The sequence below is a fragment of the Takifugu flavidus genome, chromosome 17 (genome assembly GCF_003711565.1).
Source record: "Takifugu flavidus isolate HTHZ2018 chromosome 17, ASM371156v2, whole genome shotgun sequence".
Lineage (NCBI taxonomy): Eukaryota > Metazoa > Chordata > Actinopteri > Tetraodontiformes > Tetraodontidae > Takifugu > Takifugu flavidus.
Genome location: NC_079536.1, coordinates 5619433 through 5637199, shown reverse-complemented (window position 1 = coordinate 5637199; position 17767 = coordinate 5619433). Strand labels below are relative to the sequence as shown.

Here is a 17767-nt window from a genome sequence, read left to right as displayed (position 1 = left end):
CCAGCACACGATTATTAGTCATTTTTAATGTCAAAAGCAGTGAAAAATGGTGTCAACAGGTTACAGGCGGATGAAAATCACCAAAACTCAGATATAGAAAAATCGAAACTACCTCTGCTCAGTGTTAAACCAGGATTAGCAGCTTGATTAGAGCCAATTGAAGGTATAAAACAAAGGAAACGGCAAAGGCAGTTTGCTGATAAGAGAGAGAACATAGTCTACAGAATGTTTCACATCTTGGTGAGTCTCAGGGTGTTGAGGCGGACCCCCAGAACGGTGGCCCCTGAAGCATACTGGATTTCTCTGAGGATCCCGGTCCATTTCTTCTGTGTCTCATCATATCTAAAAGAGCAAAAAAGAATTAAAAAAAGAGTGACTTATTTTAAAAATAGTAGCTTTAAAATTGGAAGAAGAGAGGTTGGTTTTCCCTTTGTCCCACCTCCAGATGTCATTCATTTCTTTGGGAACTAGCTCGTCGCTGTCTTCCAGAGGCATCATGCCGAAGCCTCCTACAGCGTACAGAGAGTCGGCCAAAGATACCAGGTTGACCGAGCTGCGCTCCTGAGGAAACACGGTGGACTCGGACCACCTGGGAGGAGGAGAAACACGACTCTGTCAGGTGTAATCGATCGGGCGATACTCCGCTGTGTACGGGAATATCGATCCAAGGAGCCGAATGTCTGTCCGTCAAAGGAAACAACCAAAATATTTGCATCCATGGTTGCATCTTTTTAAACTTTAATGCTGCAAACGTGCTGAATTATAGCTGCTTAGTAACTTAAAAATAATAACTTTGGAATTTGAGTCTGTTCGACCCTTTCAGGCTACTGTAAAAATATTTAGGAACAGCAATCTCACAATCACTGAAGGGGACCGGTGTTGGTATTTTTAATGAAATAAGTTATTTGTAGCTAACGTTGGAGTAGCTTTGTGCTAATTTGGCAACTTCTTGGCCTTTTCAAGGCTCTCACTTGTTAGATTTGATGTCGTACACCTCCACGGAGTCCGTCAGCCCCGTGTCCGTCACTCCCGCCGCTACGTAAATTTTGTCCTTGTGAACGACGGCACCGAAGAGAGAGCGCGCGGTCGTCATGGGCGCGAGCTCCTTCCATTCGAAACGCTTAGCGTCGTACGCGCACACCTTTTTCAGACAGCTCCTTTAAATTGAAGACAAAATGTAATCTAAAAACAAATGAAATGTTCTTATTTTGGGATATACACCAGCAGACTGAGTACTCACTTGTTGTCCCCTTTCCCTCCGAGGACGTAAACAACATCGTTATGTGATACGGTTGAATGTCCGTATACCGGATAGGGAGATGGATCCGATTCACCCCATTTAAAAGATCTGTTTGAATAAAAAGGAATTGGTAGATTAGTTGTGTCCTCTATGATCCACGTGAGCTTCTGGACTCACTGTCTGTCGTAGACCAGGACAGAGTCCAGGGTCTGCTCCTGGTCTTTCAGCTCCCTCCCGCCCACAACAAAGATGGAGTTCTCGGCCTCGGCAAGCCCGAATAAGAAGCGAGGAGACGGGACGGGAGGCATCGCCATCCAGTCGGCAGTGACGGGGTCGTACTGAGGCCAAGAGAGACCAACATCATTGTTAGCGTCTCCAGAGCAGTGTTTAAAAAGTCCTTTTAGGAGCCGTTTCCTACCTGGAGGAAGTAGGAGCACAGTGGATCCTCTTTGTTCTGCTCATCGTAGAACAGCCCCCCGGCCACGAAGATCTGGTTCTCCCTGGTGACCAGGCTGTTGTGATTCTTGGGAATCTGCGTGGAGAGCGACGCTAAAAAGCAGTCGTTCCCGGCCGGGTCGTAGGCCACGGCACCCGTGTCGTTGACCATCAGGATCAAGTCTCTGACAAACATCCCGAACCGCAGGTTGTCATTCAGGATACCTGGCAGAAGGCCTTCTTCTTCTTTGTCTCCGTCGTTCTCTGCTCCACCTCCTTCCTTGCTTTTGCTTTTTTTGACGTCTGGCATTTTGCCGGTGTGGGCGTCTCTGACCAGCTGAAGCTTCTCCCGCAGCTCAGGGTTCGAAGCGATAAGCTTGTGTTTCTCCACCGCCTCCTTCAGGTAATCCTCGGTCACCAGACGCAGGCGGACACAATCAAGCAGGCCCGGAAGCTCCTTCTCCCTCTGCTCTGTGTCCCGGGACACCCAACTCATCAGGGCTTCAAAAACCGTCTCCTCTGTCTCCACGCTAAGGTTGTCATTGGATAAAATGGCCGCCAGCTCACTGGGAAGCAGCTGGAAGAAGTCCTCGTCTCTGGAGATGAGCTGGAAGCGCTCGCAGGCATAGTTCCTAGCGGAGACGGCCAACCGGGGACAGTCCAGCATCAGACCGAGTCTGAAGACGGCCAGGCAGTTGCTGAGGCTCAGGCGCTTCTGCAGGAAGGACACACACACGGTAAAAATCGAAGGGATCTGGTACATGTTAGCGACAGCGAAGATATCCTGGACGTTGTGCTCTGTCACGTTGATCTTGGAGGTGTATAAGTATTTCAGGATGAGTCCCATGACCCCCGGTTCCACGTCTTCCAAGACAATCTCTTTCTTTTTGCTCTCCTCCAGGTCCGACAGGAAGATGGCGCGGAAGTAGGAGCTGCAGGCGCACAGGACCAGCCGGTGGCAGGGGAACTCCTTGTCCTTGATCTTCAGGACGCAGTCCACCAGCTTGTCATTCTCCAGCAGGTCGTACAGGCCATCCTGGAGCAGCGTCTGCTGGTACACCCTCGGCTCGTCCGTCGGGTTGATCGGCAGTGCCATCGTTCCTGGCGGGCGGGGAGTAGAGAGTAGCCTTTGAGTCAAGTAACGCTGGATCTGCTTTGCAGTCAAACTGCCCTCGTTTCTCGCCCAGAAAGAAGATTCGGAAGCAGAGTCAGTCAGCTGCTGGCTATCACCGGCTGAACAGCAGCAGAGCCCACCTCCCTCAGCTGTCCTGAGCCCTCAACTCCACTCCAACTGGCACGCTATTTATAGCAGCCGCACTCGGCGCGGAGCTGGGGGGGGGCTTCATTCTGGAATGAAATGCAATATCAATCAACTCTGAGGCAACTTTGTCCACAGGAACATCCACCCACTCTCAGACAGCTGACTTAATGCTTCACGGTCTCGTCCCTGAGTCACGAGAGGCCCGGAACCGTTGTGGTGGGCTTCCCCTGCTGGTAACTGGCGGTAGTGTTCTTTCAAAAAACAAACGCATCATTTTTTTGTTTTACATTCAAGAAAAGCTGAAATCCAAGGTCCATTTGTCATGCTCGTGGATGACATCATCGTCCTGGTTTGAATTTTATGGCTTATCATCGGTGCACCATTGTTCTATTTTTATATCTCATCCTGCGCGGTTGGTGAGTCAGTTATACGTGACAAGTGTTTGAAGAATCTCCAGCGATGAGGCACCAAAGTAATATTAAACTTCTAATCCCTTTTTAACAACACAACACCTCATCATCGTCATGACAGGAACACATTTAGACCCAGAAAGATCAAAATTCAATGATCAAAGTAACATTTTATTATAACGGTCGCTACAATGTTCATTTTTATTGTCATTTTTGGTTATTGTCTATGGTCAAGATAAACCTCTAAAAGAATCAGATATGACAAAGCGTTTCAGCTTCTGAGCTAACAAGATGAACGGCTCCATCAGAGAGTGAGCGGTGAACAAGTTTGCTTTTTATTTTCATTTTTGAATCAATCAAAGGTTCCAAAAGCACATATTTTATTTCTACTGTACACTGTTACACTGTGTTGTTGACAGTAATGTCTCATCTTTTGCATCAGCGTGTTAAAATCTGGACTTTCACACCTCGTCGAAGCAATCTATTCTGCTTTTTCTTTGCTGGGATCCACGACTGGTGGAGCGGCAGCGGCCGGTGCTCCAGCAGGCGCGGCGGCGCTGGTGGGAGGAGGAGGGGGTGGCGGAGGAGGAAGAGGGTCTGGATCGTCGATGAGAGCCTGCCTCCTCTCCGTCTCCTTGATCACCTGGATCAGGCAGTACGTCACAAACATGACAACGATGGTGGTTATGGGGAAGCCTGGGAAGGTGAGAGATATGAAACCATTTTTTAAACAAAAGGCTTTGATGAGAGTATGAAGATTATTGAGATAACAGTTACCTCTGAGAAACAGACGTTTGGCAACTAACTTGGCAAAGTCCAAGCTATTCAAGGCCAGGGTGTTGTACAAAACAATGCTCCAGAAGTTGAAAACGTTAAAGACGGCTCTGATCCGGCGGGATGCTGCCTCCGACATAGTGGTCTGTGGGGGGGAGGGCACCTTATCAAGCAGCATGAAAGGCACAGAAGTCGTTCAACTCACAGGTAATCTTGAGAAACAAACCTCTACGGAGGCGAAGGGCTCCATTGAGAATAACTTTTCCATCCACAACTCAAAGTTGAGGCCGAAGCAGTTAAAGAAGGCCCAGATCAGCACCGCCGGGCAGGGTCCCAGCCAGATGATCGTGACCCCAAAGGTGCACAGTGTTGCTACCAGCTCCTCTAGCACATTGTTGTGTTTTCCCCCAAGGTAATTATATACATACCTGTAAAAACCCAATGGTTCAGACCTTTGATGTACAGATATTCACGGCTACGTTCTTGTTTGCGGCACTCACTTGCACAGCCACTCATTGATCCCTCTGTCAAAATGACTGAAAAGGAGGAGAAAAAGGGGGGATTTACACAATTGTGAACTGAGCGTGCGCAGTCAAACTTGTGCTAGAACTCTTCTCACGTTTCTGCAAAGACATAAAGCATGGTGATGCATTTTGGCGGCTTCGGAGGGTCCAAGTGATCCAGTCTGGATACAGTGTTGATTACTCCGAACATGACGGCAGCTTTTACCCAGTCGTACACCAGGTTAAAGTAAGCTAGCCCCACTGGAAACAGCAGATTTCAACATTCATTTGTCCTGGAATAAATTAAAAAATAGTCCTTGAAACATTGCCCAGCTGGGGGGAAGGGCGACACGGACCTAAGGCCCAGTCCGACATGTGCCTCAGCAGCTTCATGTCGGTGGGGATGGTGACAATGTACATGAAATGGAAGAGGACATCCACCACGATGACGACTCCCAGGTGGATGGCGCCCTGCACGCTGATGTTCCACATCTCTCGTTCTTTCCTGGTCAGGTCTGACCTGTTCACCTACAGGGGGCAGCACACGCCCATCAAATGCAGGATATTCGCACCCAGGACAGGTGGATGTTAGCATGCATCACACCTCCCTAAGTGTTAGCATGCTGCTATGTTTGTACTGAATGGTCAGATTGAAGCGTGAACTCAATAATGGTGGTGTGAAGTTTCTAATATGTTGATAACAAACTTCAGGACTGAAAATACTCGTGGAAGCAGTTGTGGAAAAATCCATGTGGTTGCCTGGCAACCAGCATATGTTCACTGACACTCTTGCTCAGGGAGGACAGGTATTCAATTCTCCTAATCTTTATTCTCGCCGCTCTCACACACGGGACCAAAACACGACCTAAATGAACAAGATCTGACGGCTGGATCGGGGGAGTGAATAGAAGCTGAACTTACTTGAACGTAAAACTTATCAAAGGTCATGATGGGCCCGAAATAGAAGAACGGGAGGTAGAAGTTGTACTTGAGCAGTTCCAGGATGTTGTAATTCCCATCTTTGCGCTCGCAGTTCTCCAGAGCAAAGCTCATGCACCGCATTATAGTGAACCCGCAACCTCCGTAGAAGAGAATGTGACGCAGCTCAAAGTCCCCCTTCACGAAATCAACCTACGCCAGGAGAAACAGAGAACAACAGAGAGCCCTTTCCTCCCATTTCATCCAAGAAAAGGGTCGTTTCCCACCCGGCCTCACCTGCCAGGACACAAAGGGCTCGCACTTGAATGTGGCGAGGGTGCAGAGGCCTGTGGCGAAGCAAAGCCAGCGGATTTTCACCAGGGAGATGCTGTAGAGGAGGATGCAGTGAGACAGGATGAGGGTGATGTAAGTCCAGCCCATGCTGGTCCACACAGCCAGGAGGCCGTACACCAGGTACACCAAAGACCTGTACTGTGGGAGAAACAGGAAATGTTAGCATTTGTCCTGAGGGAGCCATATTTAATATGATTTAGACAAGATTTGTTCATGAGGATGTATTTTCTGGTAATACCAGTGGTGCCACAAGAGGCAGCAATGAGCAGCAGTGTTGTCTTCAGCATGAGTGGATGAAGACAAACTTTGTTTTGCTATTTTTGTGCAAAGTCGTGCCAATCACAGTGCACTTCTGCACTCCTGCAACATAGAGCTGCTCATGCACAGGTATAAAACCCATATTGTGTATAATCAGACAATTTTCTGCAGTTCTTGGTGCGAATGACAATGTGGTGAAATACTGCCCCCTAGTGTTCAGGAGGCCGTGGGGTGAAAATCACTGCGGAACCCGTCAAACGGGAACTGGCAGGAACTAAATTTGACAAGTTTCAACAAGTAATGTATCATCCAGACCAAACAGACCGAAAGTAGATCTTTTAGTTCCCCTTCATCTACCACCATCCTCCCTCTCTGGGGCCTTTCTGCCTCCCACCTGCCCCCCATTCATCATCCGCGGCTCAGCTAATGATATAAAAAGCTGTTGGTGCTGTAAAAATACATTGTGACAAAGAGCATCTCAAATGTCACCGAGCCTTTGTAACGTGCGCTGTGCTGCCTTGGCCTGGCGTGTTTCTCTCAGATCATTAACCCCCCACCCCCCCTTCGTGCAGCCTCCCCCGGTCAGCAGAATCACCTGCACAGCCAGCATGGAGCAGATCTTGGCGAACAGCACATGACCGGACAGAGCGAACAGGATATGTGCTTTGAAGGTGGAGAACCACATCATCCACTCCAGATCAGCCGTGTCCTGTGAATCCACATCAACATGTGACCACTCGGAACGTTTTGGCTCTGTTGACGAGCCGTAAAGTGGCTTCTCACCATTTTCCTGCCAAAGTAGTACCATCCTGGCTTCACGCTGGTTTTAAAAGTCTTTCTGTTGACGTTGGCTGCAGGGAAAATCAGATTAATAAAGCAGAAAATGTCACAACAGGAGCTTTGTGTGTCCCGTCTTTTCCTTTATTCAAGTGACCAACGTGTTGTTTCGCTCTTGTGCGCTCTGGTGTTGGTGCTGACATCTGATCTCCTGCCTGACCTGCACAGTCGCCCTCACACTGCGATGCAGGAATACTGCGCATTGTGTCGACATTGTCCATTTGTCCACCCTCTGAATAAAGGGAACGTACCCATTCCTCGAAAGCACAATCCTAGAGGAATGGTTTTTACCTTTGCATGTTGGGAAATAATAACGTCTGCTGTTAATGTGAGGAAGCTTGTTTATATTTGGCTAGAGTGGTTGTTTTATTTGTATTTTCATTTGCAGATCCATGACAACTCCATTCGATGGGAGTAGCTCACTCTGTATGGGACTAGGCTGCAAAGCAAAGGGTTCCTGGTTCAATCCCTGGAGTGGACAAACCATGGAAGGATGTTTTTGGTGTGCCAGGACAACTACCCAGGTTCCCTTGAGCAAGCTTCCAACCCTGCCCCCCCTAAATGCTCACATAATCTGCTTGTGTCTTTGTGCGTTTTCTTATACTCACAAGTGGACACCTCAGAGATCCAGCTGGCAGCCCAGATCATGGCCAGACCCAGAACCGTGCTGTAGAGGTACAGCTCATATTTGGGGAGGGCGGCTTTAATCCCCATGGTGACGCTGACACAGAAACACACACATTTTATAAACTTGCTGACATCAGGCTGACGTTTTCACCCGCCTCAGGCTGATCCTGTCTCACTCACCGAGCCTCTGGATGGCACCCGTGGGCGGGTCAGCGTGGGCTCTGCAGCAGGCAGCTGTTGATGCTATAAAAGCAAGTGTAACAATGCAATCTTACTGTCTGCAGGAGAGACATCCAGCACGTCTAAAAATAGACGCCACAGCCTGTCAAACGTCCTCGGTAGAGGTCACGGAACTGCTGAACTTTCTGACTGCAAGTTGGAAGAAAATAAATGCACATCGCTTCCTGTGATGCTGTGGTTTGCCGCCTGTTGCACTCTGCATGGTGAAACATCATTAGCTGATTCTTGATGTTTTAAACACACTAAAACACACAATGGTGGCCCAATGAAAATTGAATAAATGATTAAGTAAAATTCCATTTGGAAAAAAGTGGTATCGGAAGTCAAGTAATTAATCTAATTAATGCATGAACCGCAGAATAATTAGAGGAGCTACATTATGCGGGAGGGAAACAGCTTTAAATGACAGCCCGACAGCAAGCACTGTAAAAAAAATTATCTGGTTTTTAAACGTTAAAAAATGCCAAATTTGACCAAAAATGTGCTTTGAATTTAGTCAAAACTTGTCCCCGAGTGATTTGAACACAAATTTGGTCATTTTTTAGGGTGGACACACAGCCAGTTATTTCAAACTGACTGTTTTTTACAGTGCACATATAAACACAGCATGGAAAGAACAGAATAACAAGTTTAAAGTGCTAGTTCGCTGCTTTTTAATGTTACTTCTGACACATTTATCAACATTTCGAACAAGCTTAAATTATAGATGATTAAATCAGCTGATATAATGTAATTAATGTATTTTTTTAGATTTTATTCCTTTTATATGATTCGTTTGTTCTTATAAACAAAGTTTGGATTGTCTAAGATAAAATCTTGATCTACAGGCTTGCATGTTAAATCTTCAGTAAAATGGAGACTGATATTCAGTAAGAAAGCATAGAAATAAAATAAAATATGAATATACTTCAAATATTAAGTATATTCCTTAATTAATTAATCCATCCTGCTGGGTCCTGTTTGTATATTTGAACTACTAATCCCTCTCAGTTGAAAAGCAAATGGTCAAACTTCCACAGATCACAAGTAAAGAGTTAATAGTTTTAATCTGACTTATTTCTAAAAAGATGAAGGTAAACTGCTCTTTCAGGTCAGACGTGTCCCTGTTGTTTCTTCTCTTCGGGATTTATCCATAAATGTCACACACGCTGGTTCGTCCTCCAGCAGCACCTGTTGTGATACTGACCTTGGACGTAGCAGTTGTTGCAGGCCTGAAGAAAGCTGCCACCAAATACACAGAATGCTCCAAAAACAGAGGGAAGTTACAGGCACTGAGATGCCAAAACACCAAAAAGAACGTTGGAGAAGGTGTAAACTTTTACATCTGCTTGCATCTGCAGAGTGCAGGGTGGGCCGTGGGTCCCTCTGACTCCCAGAGAGGGGAGCTGCCGCCGGTTAAAGGTTCACATGATGTATTTATACTTCGACTACTAACACGGTGGGGGCGGATCAGGAGGGGCTGCAGTCACTTCAAAGCCTTTAGCCATCTTTAATTTTACCAGACCGAACGTTGAGAAAAGCTCATTTACGTGTGTTTTTCATGCAAACTTTACATTTTCAAACTAAAGTTGACTCAGGAGAGACAATTGAGGTCAGTAATTGTTATTTTCAGCTACTTTTTACTGTGTGAACAATATTGCTGAGTTTAAATGTAGAAAAATTAGCTACTGTACTCATTGAAATGTAATGTGCCTGAAAATCATATGAAAATCAATTATGAAAGGAGAGAGCAAATGGAAGACCAGTAAGACCAGTTCTTACTGGTTTGGTGGGAGTTGAACCTAAGCTAATGCGGTATGAAAGTGTTGACTGTCCATCATAGGGAGGAGGTTTCATGAATAGCTGTCGTTTAATGAGTGACCTTTGCCCTTTGGTGAGTCCTGTCCAGGGTTCTTGCCCCTTCTGTGATGAGCTGCGTGCTTGTCTCAGCCCAGCGGTTGGTTCTGATGACACCCTGATTCAGTTTCCCCCCCTATGATGGTCATTCAGCCCTTTCATACTGCATTAGCCTAAATAGTTGGAACTCCCACCAAACTAGTCAGAACCTTTATGGAATACTCTTATATAATCAATTGACTCTACCACTAGAGGGAGCCCGTGTGCAACCAGTGGTACACACGCTTTAAAGAGAGCTGAGGTGGAGAGTTTAACTCCACAGAATGCTTAAAATCAAGTCACAACAGGTCACAATAAGACGGTAATCTAAGAGGTAATATTGTTGATTCATGTTTTAGGCGCGGAAGACAGAAAAACGACTCTGTCACAAACAATTTAATATTTTATGACTAATGGCTACATTCCTCCTTGTCGCCCACAAGGGGGCGTTAATGTTTGAGTCGGGCTCGACGCAACTCTGAAGAAAATGAGGACGTGAGGGTACATTCCTGTACAGCAACAGTTATGAAACTGAGGCTTATTGTTGCATCATCCAGGAAATGCAAATATTTAACGTAATATTAAGTTGCTGTTATTGGACATACTGGTCTGTCAGGCAACCTGCAGGATCGTTTTCATTAAAACTTCTCACTGACCTTTGTGCTGAGAATAATATAAACGGGAACCAGTAGAACTTATACTCAGTGGCCTTCATGTAAAACCCAGGTTACCAAATTGAACTCAGACTGGGGTTCATTTAAATTACTTTTAATCAAATATTCTGCTCTTAAAGAAAATAAGGTTGCAGATTTTCCCCAATAAAATGAAGAAATAACCTGCTTTGATGGCGCTTGACTGTTTTTTTTAATACCTTGCCACCATTCCTGTAATGGTGATCTCACAGAAAACATCAGAGCTGTAACATAAGTGCTGGTTGCTTTATTGAGCTTAAGCCAATCAGCCCGGAGGCCGGAATGACGGAACCCTCCTCACACTGGTGCCAACAGGTTACATTTTGTCCCTTTTAAAACGTCTGATTGGTGAAAATGCTCACAGATGAGAAACTGCCCAAGGAAAAGTCTGGTGTGAGTGTCCTCCGCCTGTTAGATATGGTGTTTACATGACTTATTGTGACTGTGGGCGCCAGGAGAGCTCATCACAACACTGGTGCAGCATTTCTGGTGGTGCATGAGCAACAAGGAGGCATTTTCTGGGAGCAAAGGCTTTACTCTTCGGCTGTGTCCTTCTTGCTGGTCTCCTGTCCTTCAAAGATGGGGTACTTGCTCTCCACTACGGCCCAGCTCAGCGTCCCGTTGGCCAAATCCCGAATGATTCCAGGCAGCTCACTGACCTGAGGAGATTTAATAGAAAAAGGTGTAGAAGTCCTACGTTGCAAGTGAGGACGTACAGGAAGGAACCGTCTACCGTACCTCGGCCCTGATCTGCCTCATGGAGTCGCGGTCCCTCAGAGTGGCTGTGTGAGGTGTTTTGTTCACCGTGTCGAAGTCTATGGTGATGCCAAACGCCACCCCGATCTCATCCGTCCTGGCGTAGCGCCTGCCGATGGATCCCGAGGAGTCGTCCACCTTGTGCGAGACGCCGTTTCTGGTCAGTTCCTCGGCTGGAAAGGGGGAGATAGAATTAAGCTTCTATGAAATCTCAGACTGCCTTAGGCGTGCGGCTGTGGGCGCTTACACAACTCCCTGACGAAGGGCACGAATTCCTGGTTCTGGCTCAGCGGCAGGACGGAGCACTTGTACGGCGCTACGGTTGCCGGGAAGCTGAAGAACTGCCGGAGGAAGAAGCGTTGGTTGCCAAGATCTCGCGTCAACAATTTGACGTCCACAGATATTTACTGACCGTTCGTTGCTCGTCGCCCTCCCTGACGTGGAATGTGTGCTCGAAGATGGTGTACATGATCCTGCCGATGCCGAAGGACGGCTCAATGACGTTGGGAATGACCTCCTCCACTGCAGGTGACAAACGGGGGGGGGGAATGAACTGAATCTGCTCCCAACTTTGTCTGAGATGTTCTGTCCGGGGTGGAACTCACCGTGCATGGTCTTCTGGAATCGCTTCACGGACACCATGTCCTTAGTGAGCTTGAACGTCTTGCCTTCTGTCTCGATGGTGAACTCTCTAGACATGAAGGAGCCCCCATCAATCGTGATGTACATGACAACAAACTTCCCTAACCTTTAGGAGAGGAGGCAGCGCTCACCCGGTCTCGTTGAGCAGCTTCTCTTGATCTGTAATGTAGCATTCGTCGCACATGGACAGGAAATCCATGGCTATCTTTGCATCCTTCTTGTAGGCCTTCCCCAGTGCTCCCTTGTTGGGTTCGAACTGGACGACGTTTATAACTTTGTGTGGGGGAGTTGAGGAAAACCCCAGGGTGGGTAGTTCACGCTCATTATCCGGGAAAAACCACCACGCTAAAAGGATATGGGTTCTTTAAGAGGCTTTTCGGCGACCAGAGGCACCTTTGTGACTCGAGCGTGACACGCCAGGTCGTAGCAGGAGCGGTCGGCACATCCCACAATCTCGATCCAGCCCTGAGTGTACAAGGAGGTTCCGGTCAGGTTCATTAAGACGTGGGGCTACGAGTCCCGAGGCGGCCGCTTACGTATGAGGTTTTGGTTTCAGCATCCCAGCAGTCACAGGCGTAGTGAGCCATCTCGTTGTCCATGTGCTGTCGGAAACGCAGCTTGTCTTTGGCGACGCCGACTTTGATAAGGTAGAGGTAGATCCTCCCGATGAAGTATCCCAGGACGGAGTTGTTGATGACTCCCTGAATGACAGCAGAATTAAGAACCCGCTCCAGAGAAGATGCCCACAACAGTGGCTGAAGGGACCTTCACCTGCTCCACAGCGTCGCCCAGCTTCATGACCTCCGCAGACTGACCGCTGGTCTGCGCTTTGGAGGAGTACAACAGAATCTCCAGGTCAGCTACATTTGCAAATTTCTGATGGACCTTCTCTTTCGGATCCACAAAGTGCTCGATCTCTGCCATGGTGAACTCCCTGCACAGAGAAACTGTCAGCAGAGGCGTAAAACCGCCGTTGCGGGCGGCGCGGCGGCCTGCTACCTGACACGGATGAGTCCAGAGCGAGGAGAGATTTCGTTCCTGAAGGAGTTTCCTATTTGAGCAGCGGCGAAGGGCAGCTTTCCCTGGTTGAACTCTAAGAGACGCTTGAAGTTGAGGAAGATTCCCTGAGCTGTTTCAGGCCTCAGATAGCTGCAGAATAGAAGATGAATGACTCAAGGCCACAAGAAAACAAGTGGAACTATGTTTTTTCACGGTACCCTGGCATATTTCCGCCCGGTCCGATGGACGTCTGAAACATCAGATTGAAGGAGATGGGAGGCGTGAGGTCATTTCCTGTGGTGGGAGACTTGACGTTGTATTTCACAAAGAGGTCAGACAGTTCCTGCTGGGTGTAGTTGTCCATCTGAAATTCAGGAGAATGGATATTCAGGATTTACCGCATCAGATTCTTGTATTGAGCTGCAAATACCGATTAAAAGATAAGTTACTGCCAACTACTACAGCTGATTTAGGAAGAGTTTCGCTAGAAAGCTAGAAATGTAAACATAAGCGGCTGTTTTGGTTTTATTTCTGTGTCCCCGACCTGCGTGACGACTTCCTCCATCTCGGCCTTCTTCTCTGCTGTGCATTTCTTATCAGACATCAGCTTCTGGAGATGAGCTGCAAGTCATAAGAGCAGGTTTACTGTAGCAATGTTTCCACCTTTAATCAACTTTGATGTGTTTGTTTACTTCCATCGTCCCACTCAGATGGGAAAGATTTACCCAAATATCTTCACTCATATTTGGGGGAATTTATTTAGCAAGGAACTCCTCACCTTTCAGGAGGTGGTCGGCCCTAAAGCACTCGCCATTCTTCACGTCTTTCACCATATAATCAGCAAATTTGTCCACGTGTCCTGATGTCCTGGAGAAAATATGGGTGAAAAGGGACGCGCATTGCTTCCAGGTCTGTTCGGAGATGTTGAATCCTGTAAATGTATCTGAGACCGGGCTATGGAAGGCTGCTATGGTGGCAGCTTCCATGCATAAAATCACAGACTTAATGTGCGCCTGTTGACAAAAACCCACAGATCAGCACTTTGGAGTAAGCCGACTCTGGGAACCACGAGGCGCTCTCTTGTAACATTACCTACAACTACAACCTCGCTAATGAAAACACTCACTTGAGGACAGGCTCGGGCGTCAGCATCGTGCAGTCGATCTCCAGGATCTGCTCCTCCTGGATGAAGTGCTGCCTCCACACCTGCAGGATGTTGTTCTTCAGGGCACAGCCCATGGGGCCAAAGTCATACAGCCCACTGACACCTGTAGAACATCAGGGATCGGTGAGGGCGATGGCAGGGTCCTGACGCGGCGACAGCCCCTCCACGGTGCCGTAAAGCCCAACGCGGGGCTGAAAGGGGCTTGAGGACACTTAAACATTTATACATTTGCAGAAAAATGTATACCTCCATAGATAGCAAAAGCCTGGTCGTAAAAGAACCGTCTCTTGAGAGTATCCTCCATCTTGGTTCGGTCAACAATGTCATCTTTGGGTTGTAATGCCAGCTCCTGCAATCATAAACAGCTTGTGTTTACAACCATGTAGGGGACACAACTCAGCTCCGCAGAGGCAACCAGACCCTAACGGTGGGGATAATAAACGATCCGTCTGCGCCATTTTATGATCATCAAGCACTCACCTTTGCCTCCAAAGCCTTCTTCCTTGCTTTCAGTTCAGCCACAGCTTTCGTTATGTCCACCTCTGGAGCTCCATCCTGTTTCATTTGGCGCACCAGGTCCCCCTGCAGAGACAAGCGGCCGTAGAGTCGTGCGTAGAAGACGCTTTAAATAAAGCTCGCTCTAGTTTTATCCGCCTTGTCTTTTAGCAGCATTGTTAGCATCATCTCGTAACCCCACCCTGCTCCAAAACTCTGCAGTAGCACCCTGAAACGTGGCAACACGTTAGCATTAGCAGCTACTTAGAGAACCATGCATTTCCCGACTGACACTTCCAAAGGCAGCCGGTCAGATGAACCGGGCTGCCGGGTAAGCTGACGTGTCGACAGCTGACTCTCGAAACTAAAAAATCCCATCTCAACACAAGTAAAGCGAGAGTGTGAAACCTGTTCTTTGACAGCAAGCCTGAAAGGGGCGAGAATCTCCTCAATGTTTCCTTCCATAACTTGTCCTTCCGCCGGCTGCAGCCACAGGCTCGTCTTCTTCTTCCTCTTACACAAGCAGACCGAGGTTGAAAACGGCCTGATTAAGGGCAGGTAGCGGGGTGAGTGGCGGACGGAGCGGACCGTGGAGACGGCACAGATGGAGGAGATCTCAGAGGAGGTCCGCAGCAGTGCAGATGTTGCGCTACGAAGCATGGACCGCGGAAAAGAGAGGCGAATGATGAAATCTCTGAAATTAAGCGAATGCTGCTTCCGCTCCCCCGCTAGCACTTTCGTCTTAAACCGGCGTGGCATTTTACGTGTCGGCAGATTCGTTACAGGGGGAAATAGAATAAATAAGTCGGACTGCTTTACGGTTTAGCTAGAATATTTTATTACTAAGTTTGATTTTTTTTTAAAATGTAATTTTACTCAGTGGTTTCCCAGCAGCCTGACTAGGAATAAGGAACTGATTTTGTAAGGAAGGGGGAATTAAGTTTATGCGAATTATTTATTAATCCATTTATCTCTCACTGCTCTTTGTAGACAAATGAATTCATTAATGATGTGCATGCACTTTTTCTAAATTTAATTCTACCTCCCGTGCAAAAACAGTTCCTTATTCCTAGTCAGGGTCATGGAGTTTGCTGAATCCTTGTCGAATTTAGACGAATTTCTACATTATTATTATTGTTCGTGGCGGTATTGTTATTTTTTATTTGTTTTCTACACGTTGTCTATATTTTCCCAGTTCAACATTTATTTGTAAACTAATTTGAGCAATAAAAACCTTTCCGCATTTCATAATTTTACCCACAAGGGGGCAGCACGTACGCAAAATAACGTTTTTAGTTGCAGACGCAGAAAAAATAATCGTCAGAACTTTATTGTTTTCCTTACTGATTTGCTATTGTCTTCCCTGGAATTTAAAATACACTTCCACAGCTTCTTTAATTTGTCTCTAGCCTTTTGGGATTTAAAATTTCAGATCCCCAAGTGTTAAAATGTCCTCTTTATTAGACGTGTCCACACATGTCTTGCACCACATACTGTCTGCTAAAAAAGCCCACATTCAGAGCGACACATGTGATAATATGACTCTTAAAACCACCTCAGCTGCACCCATGTTCAGAAAAAGTCGCAGGACCTCACAATCTGACACCACAGTAGATCTGTTTGAAGTTGGCCAAAAAGATCTGGGTCTCATTAAAGTTTACATTTGCTTTAAATATTCATTTACAGAAATATCTTGTTCCGGGGCTGAACTTTTCACTTCTGTGACAGAGACCAGCAACGTTTGAAGTCAGGATGGCAGCGAGGTCCTCCTTTAAAGATGTGAGTGTTTTTTTTAACCAACCCTACCAGCTAGTGTTTGCATCCTGTAAGTTTTCAAAGCATATATTCCCAATAAACATGTCAAATTGACGTTCATGACAGCAAAGTTACAGCTTTTTCCTTATTTTTTCATTTTTTACACCTCCTTCAAGAGGACTCAGAATTCTAAAAGCCCATTCTGCCATCACAGGAGTGATGGTAGCAAAAGGTGAGACTTCTTTATCGCCGACCTGGTCCGGGACATAAATGGCAGAGATGGGGGTCACCGACTCTAATCTGAGGCCATCTCCTTCATCTGGGCCGGGGTGAGCTGATGGGGCATTCCGCTGTGTTCGGCTCGTATGAGGCCAGATGCATGTCAAGTGGCTTAAATGAAATCCCACCTTTGGTGGTCTTTTGGGCACACCCGGTTAGAGAAGAGACCCTGTGGAGGCTCAGAGCCGGCCAGAGGGATTATACTCTATATCCCATCTGCTCCGTCTCTTTAGAGGCTAAATGAGCCATCATGTTTATTAGTTATTGTGAGCTACAACATACTTATCCCTTTGCTGCTTGACGAGCATTTATTCCTTGTGCTTTTTACCAATTTTGGGTCAGAAATGGTAAAAACGGGTAACAAGTCCCGGTATTAAAAAGGCCATTTCCTGGGAGTCCCCCACTTTAACTATGTCAGGCCAGACCATCCTGGCAGGCTCGATTTTCAAGTGTCAACACAATCCTGAAACGCACATCGTAACGTGAGCCCCGAGGTGAAGTGCTCAGAAGTGATTGCGATTGTACAAAGTGCCTCCGGAACGTGTGTTGCCGTGTCACTTGAGCACATGCATGATTGGGAGCATCCGAGGTTCCCGACCCTTGCTGAGAGGGCGCTGTCTCGGAGAGATTACACGCTAATTAGGAGTCAACAACCTACGCCCACCGCTGCTTTTGTGTCTCCTGTCCATATGCAATCACGCCCCCGTCTCTCAGGTGGGTTCATTTGGGTCTGGCTCTGGTTAAGTGACAGCAGAGGTGAAGAGGGACGAACATTCAGACACGCTGACTCTGGCAACGGCCCAGGAAACCACTTTATCTCCCTTGTTGTTATTCCACAGTCCGCCGAGGCTGAAATAGCATGAATAATGCTTGTCTCAGTACGCGCGGTGGGTCTGCAGCTCGGGTGGACGTCAGCCCAACTGACGGGGAGCCAGCTACAATAGAATCCAATGGAAACTTGCAGAAGTGGGCCTGAGGCGAAGGTCGAGTTATTTACCATGCAGAACATTTCTCCATCTGGAGCGAGATGTTCGTCAGTTCTCTGTCAAGTCAGAGGAAAGTGACCTTGGTGATGCCATCATTGTATATACAGGGTCCTTCCAGCCCAGCATTGGATTATTTATCTTTTTAGAACCATCAGACATGTATTCCTTAACCATTTTATAATTTAAATTGCTGGAATTAAAGGATTTTTGTGTGGCTGCGCAATTTGTTTAAACCAAAATCTATTAGGTCATTAAATTTTCAGCTA

At 47.0% G+C, this 17767-nt stretch overlaps 3 protein-coding genes, 2 long non-coding RNA genes and 1 other non-coding gene across 6 annotated transcripts; 2 read left to right on the top strand and 4 right to left on the bottom strand.

Annotated features, from left to right (window-relative positions):
• Positions 1–6: 6 nt before the first annotated feature.
• On the bottom strand, positions 7–2932 carry klhl40b (kelch-like family member 40b). The gene is made up of 6 exons (XM_057013837.1): positions 1659–2932; positions 1418–1578; positions 1241–1348; positions 972–1157; positions 440–589; positions 7–342 (listed from the first exon to the last, which is right to left on the bottom strand). Exons 1-6 carry the CDS (start codon positions 2769–2771, stop codon positions 231–233), a joined length of 1830 nt encoding a protein of 609 aa, XP_056869817.1. The 5' UTR covers positions 2772–2932; the 3' UTR covers positions 7–230.
• On the top strand, positions 2238–3817 carry LOC130514306 (uncharacterized). Its single transcript, XR_008946973.1, has 2 exons — positions 2238–2412; positions 2577–3817. It is a non-coding gene; the product is annotated as an uncharacterized LOC130514306 (long non-coding RNA).
• hhatlb (hedgehog acyltransferase like, b) lies at positions 3742–9260 on the bottom strand. The gene is made up of 13 exons (XM_057013838.1): positions 9044–9260; positions 7798–7860; positions 7599–7711; positions 6937–7004; positions 6749–6862; positions 5839–6033; positions 5545–5754; positions 4980–5151; positions 4740–4884; positions 4621–4656; positions 4347–4548; positions 4124–4265; positions 3742–4042 (listed from the first exon to the last, which is right to left on the bottom strand). Exons 3-13 carry the CDS (start codon positions 7702–7704, stop codon positions 3828–3830), a joined length of 1605 nt encoding a protein of 534 aa, XP_056869818.1. The 5' UTR covers positions 7705–7711; positions 7798–7860; positions 9044–9260; the 3' UTR covers positions 3742–3827.
• Positions 3916–7050, top strand: LOC130514305 (uncharacterized). Its single transcript, XR_008946972.1, has 2 exons — positions 3916–4050; positions 6726–7050. It is a non-coding gene; the product is annotated as an uncharacterized LOC130514305 (long non-coding RNA).
• A 1389-nt stretch (positions 9261–10649) lies between the features above and the next one.
• gars1 (glycyl-tRNA synthetase 1) lies at positions 10650–15188 on the bottom strand. The gene is made up of 17 exons (XM_057013327.1): positions 14890–15188; positions 14467–14568; positions 14233–14335; positions 13948–14089; positions 13600–13688; positions 13366–13442; positions 13040–13185; positions 12822–12971; positions 12594–12756; positions 12359–12523; positions 12181–12287; positions 11954–12100; positions 11786–11871; positions 11593–11702; positions 11428–11521; positions 11163–11353; positions 10650–11083 (listed from the first exon to the last, which is right to left on the bottom strand). The coding sequence occupies exons 1-17, from the start codon at positions 15139–15141 to the stop codon at positions 10958–10960; spliced, it is 2250 nt and encodes a 749-aa protein (XP_056869307.1). The 5' UTR covers positions 15142–15188; the 3' UTR covers positions 10650–10957.
• LOC130514321 (small nucleolar RNA SNORA84) lies at positions 13757–13895 on the bottom strand. The gene has a single exon (XR_008946980.1). It is a non-coding gene; the product is annotated as a small nucleolar RNA SNORA84 (small nucleolar RNA).
• Positions 15189–17767: the final 2579 nt, after the last annotated feature.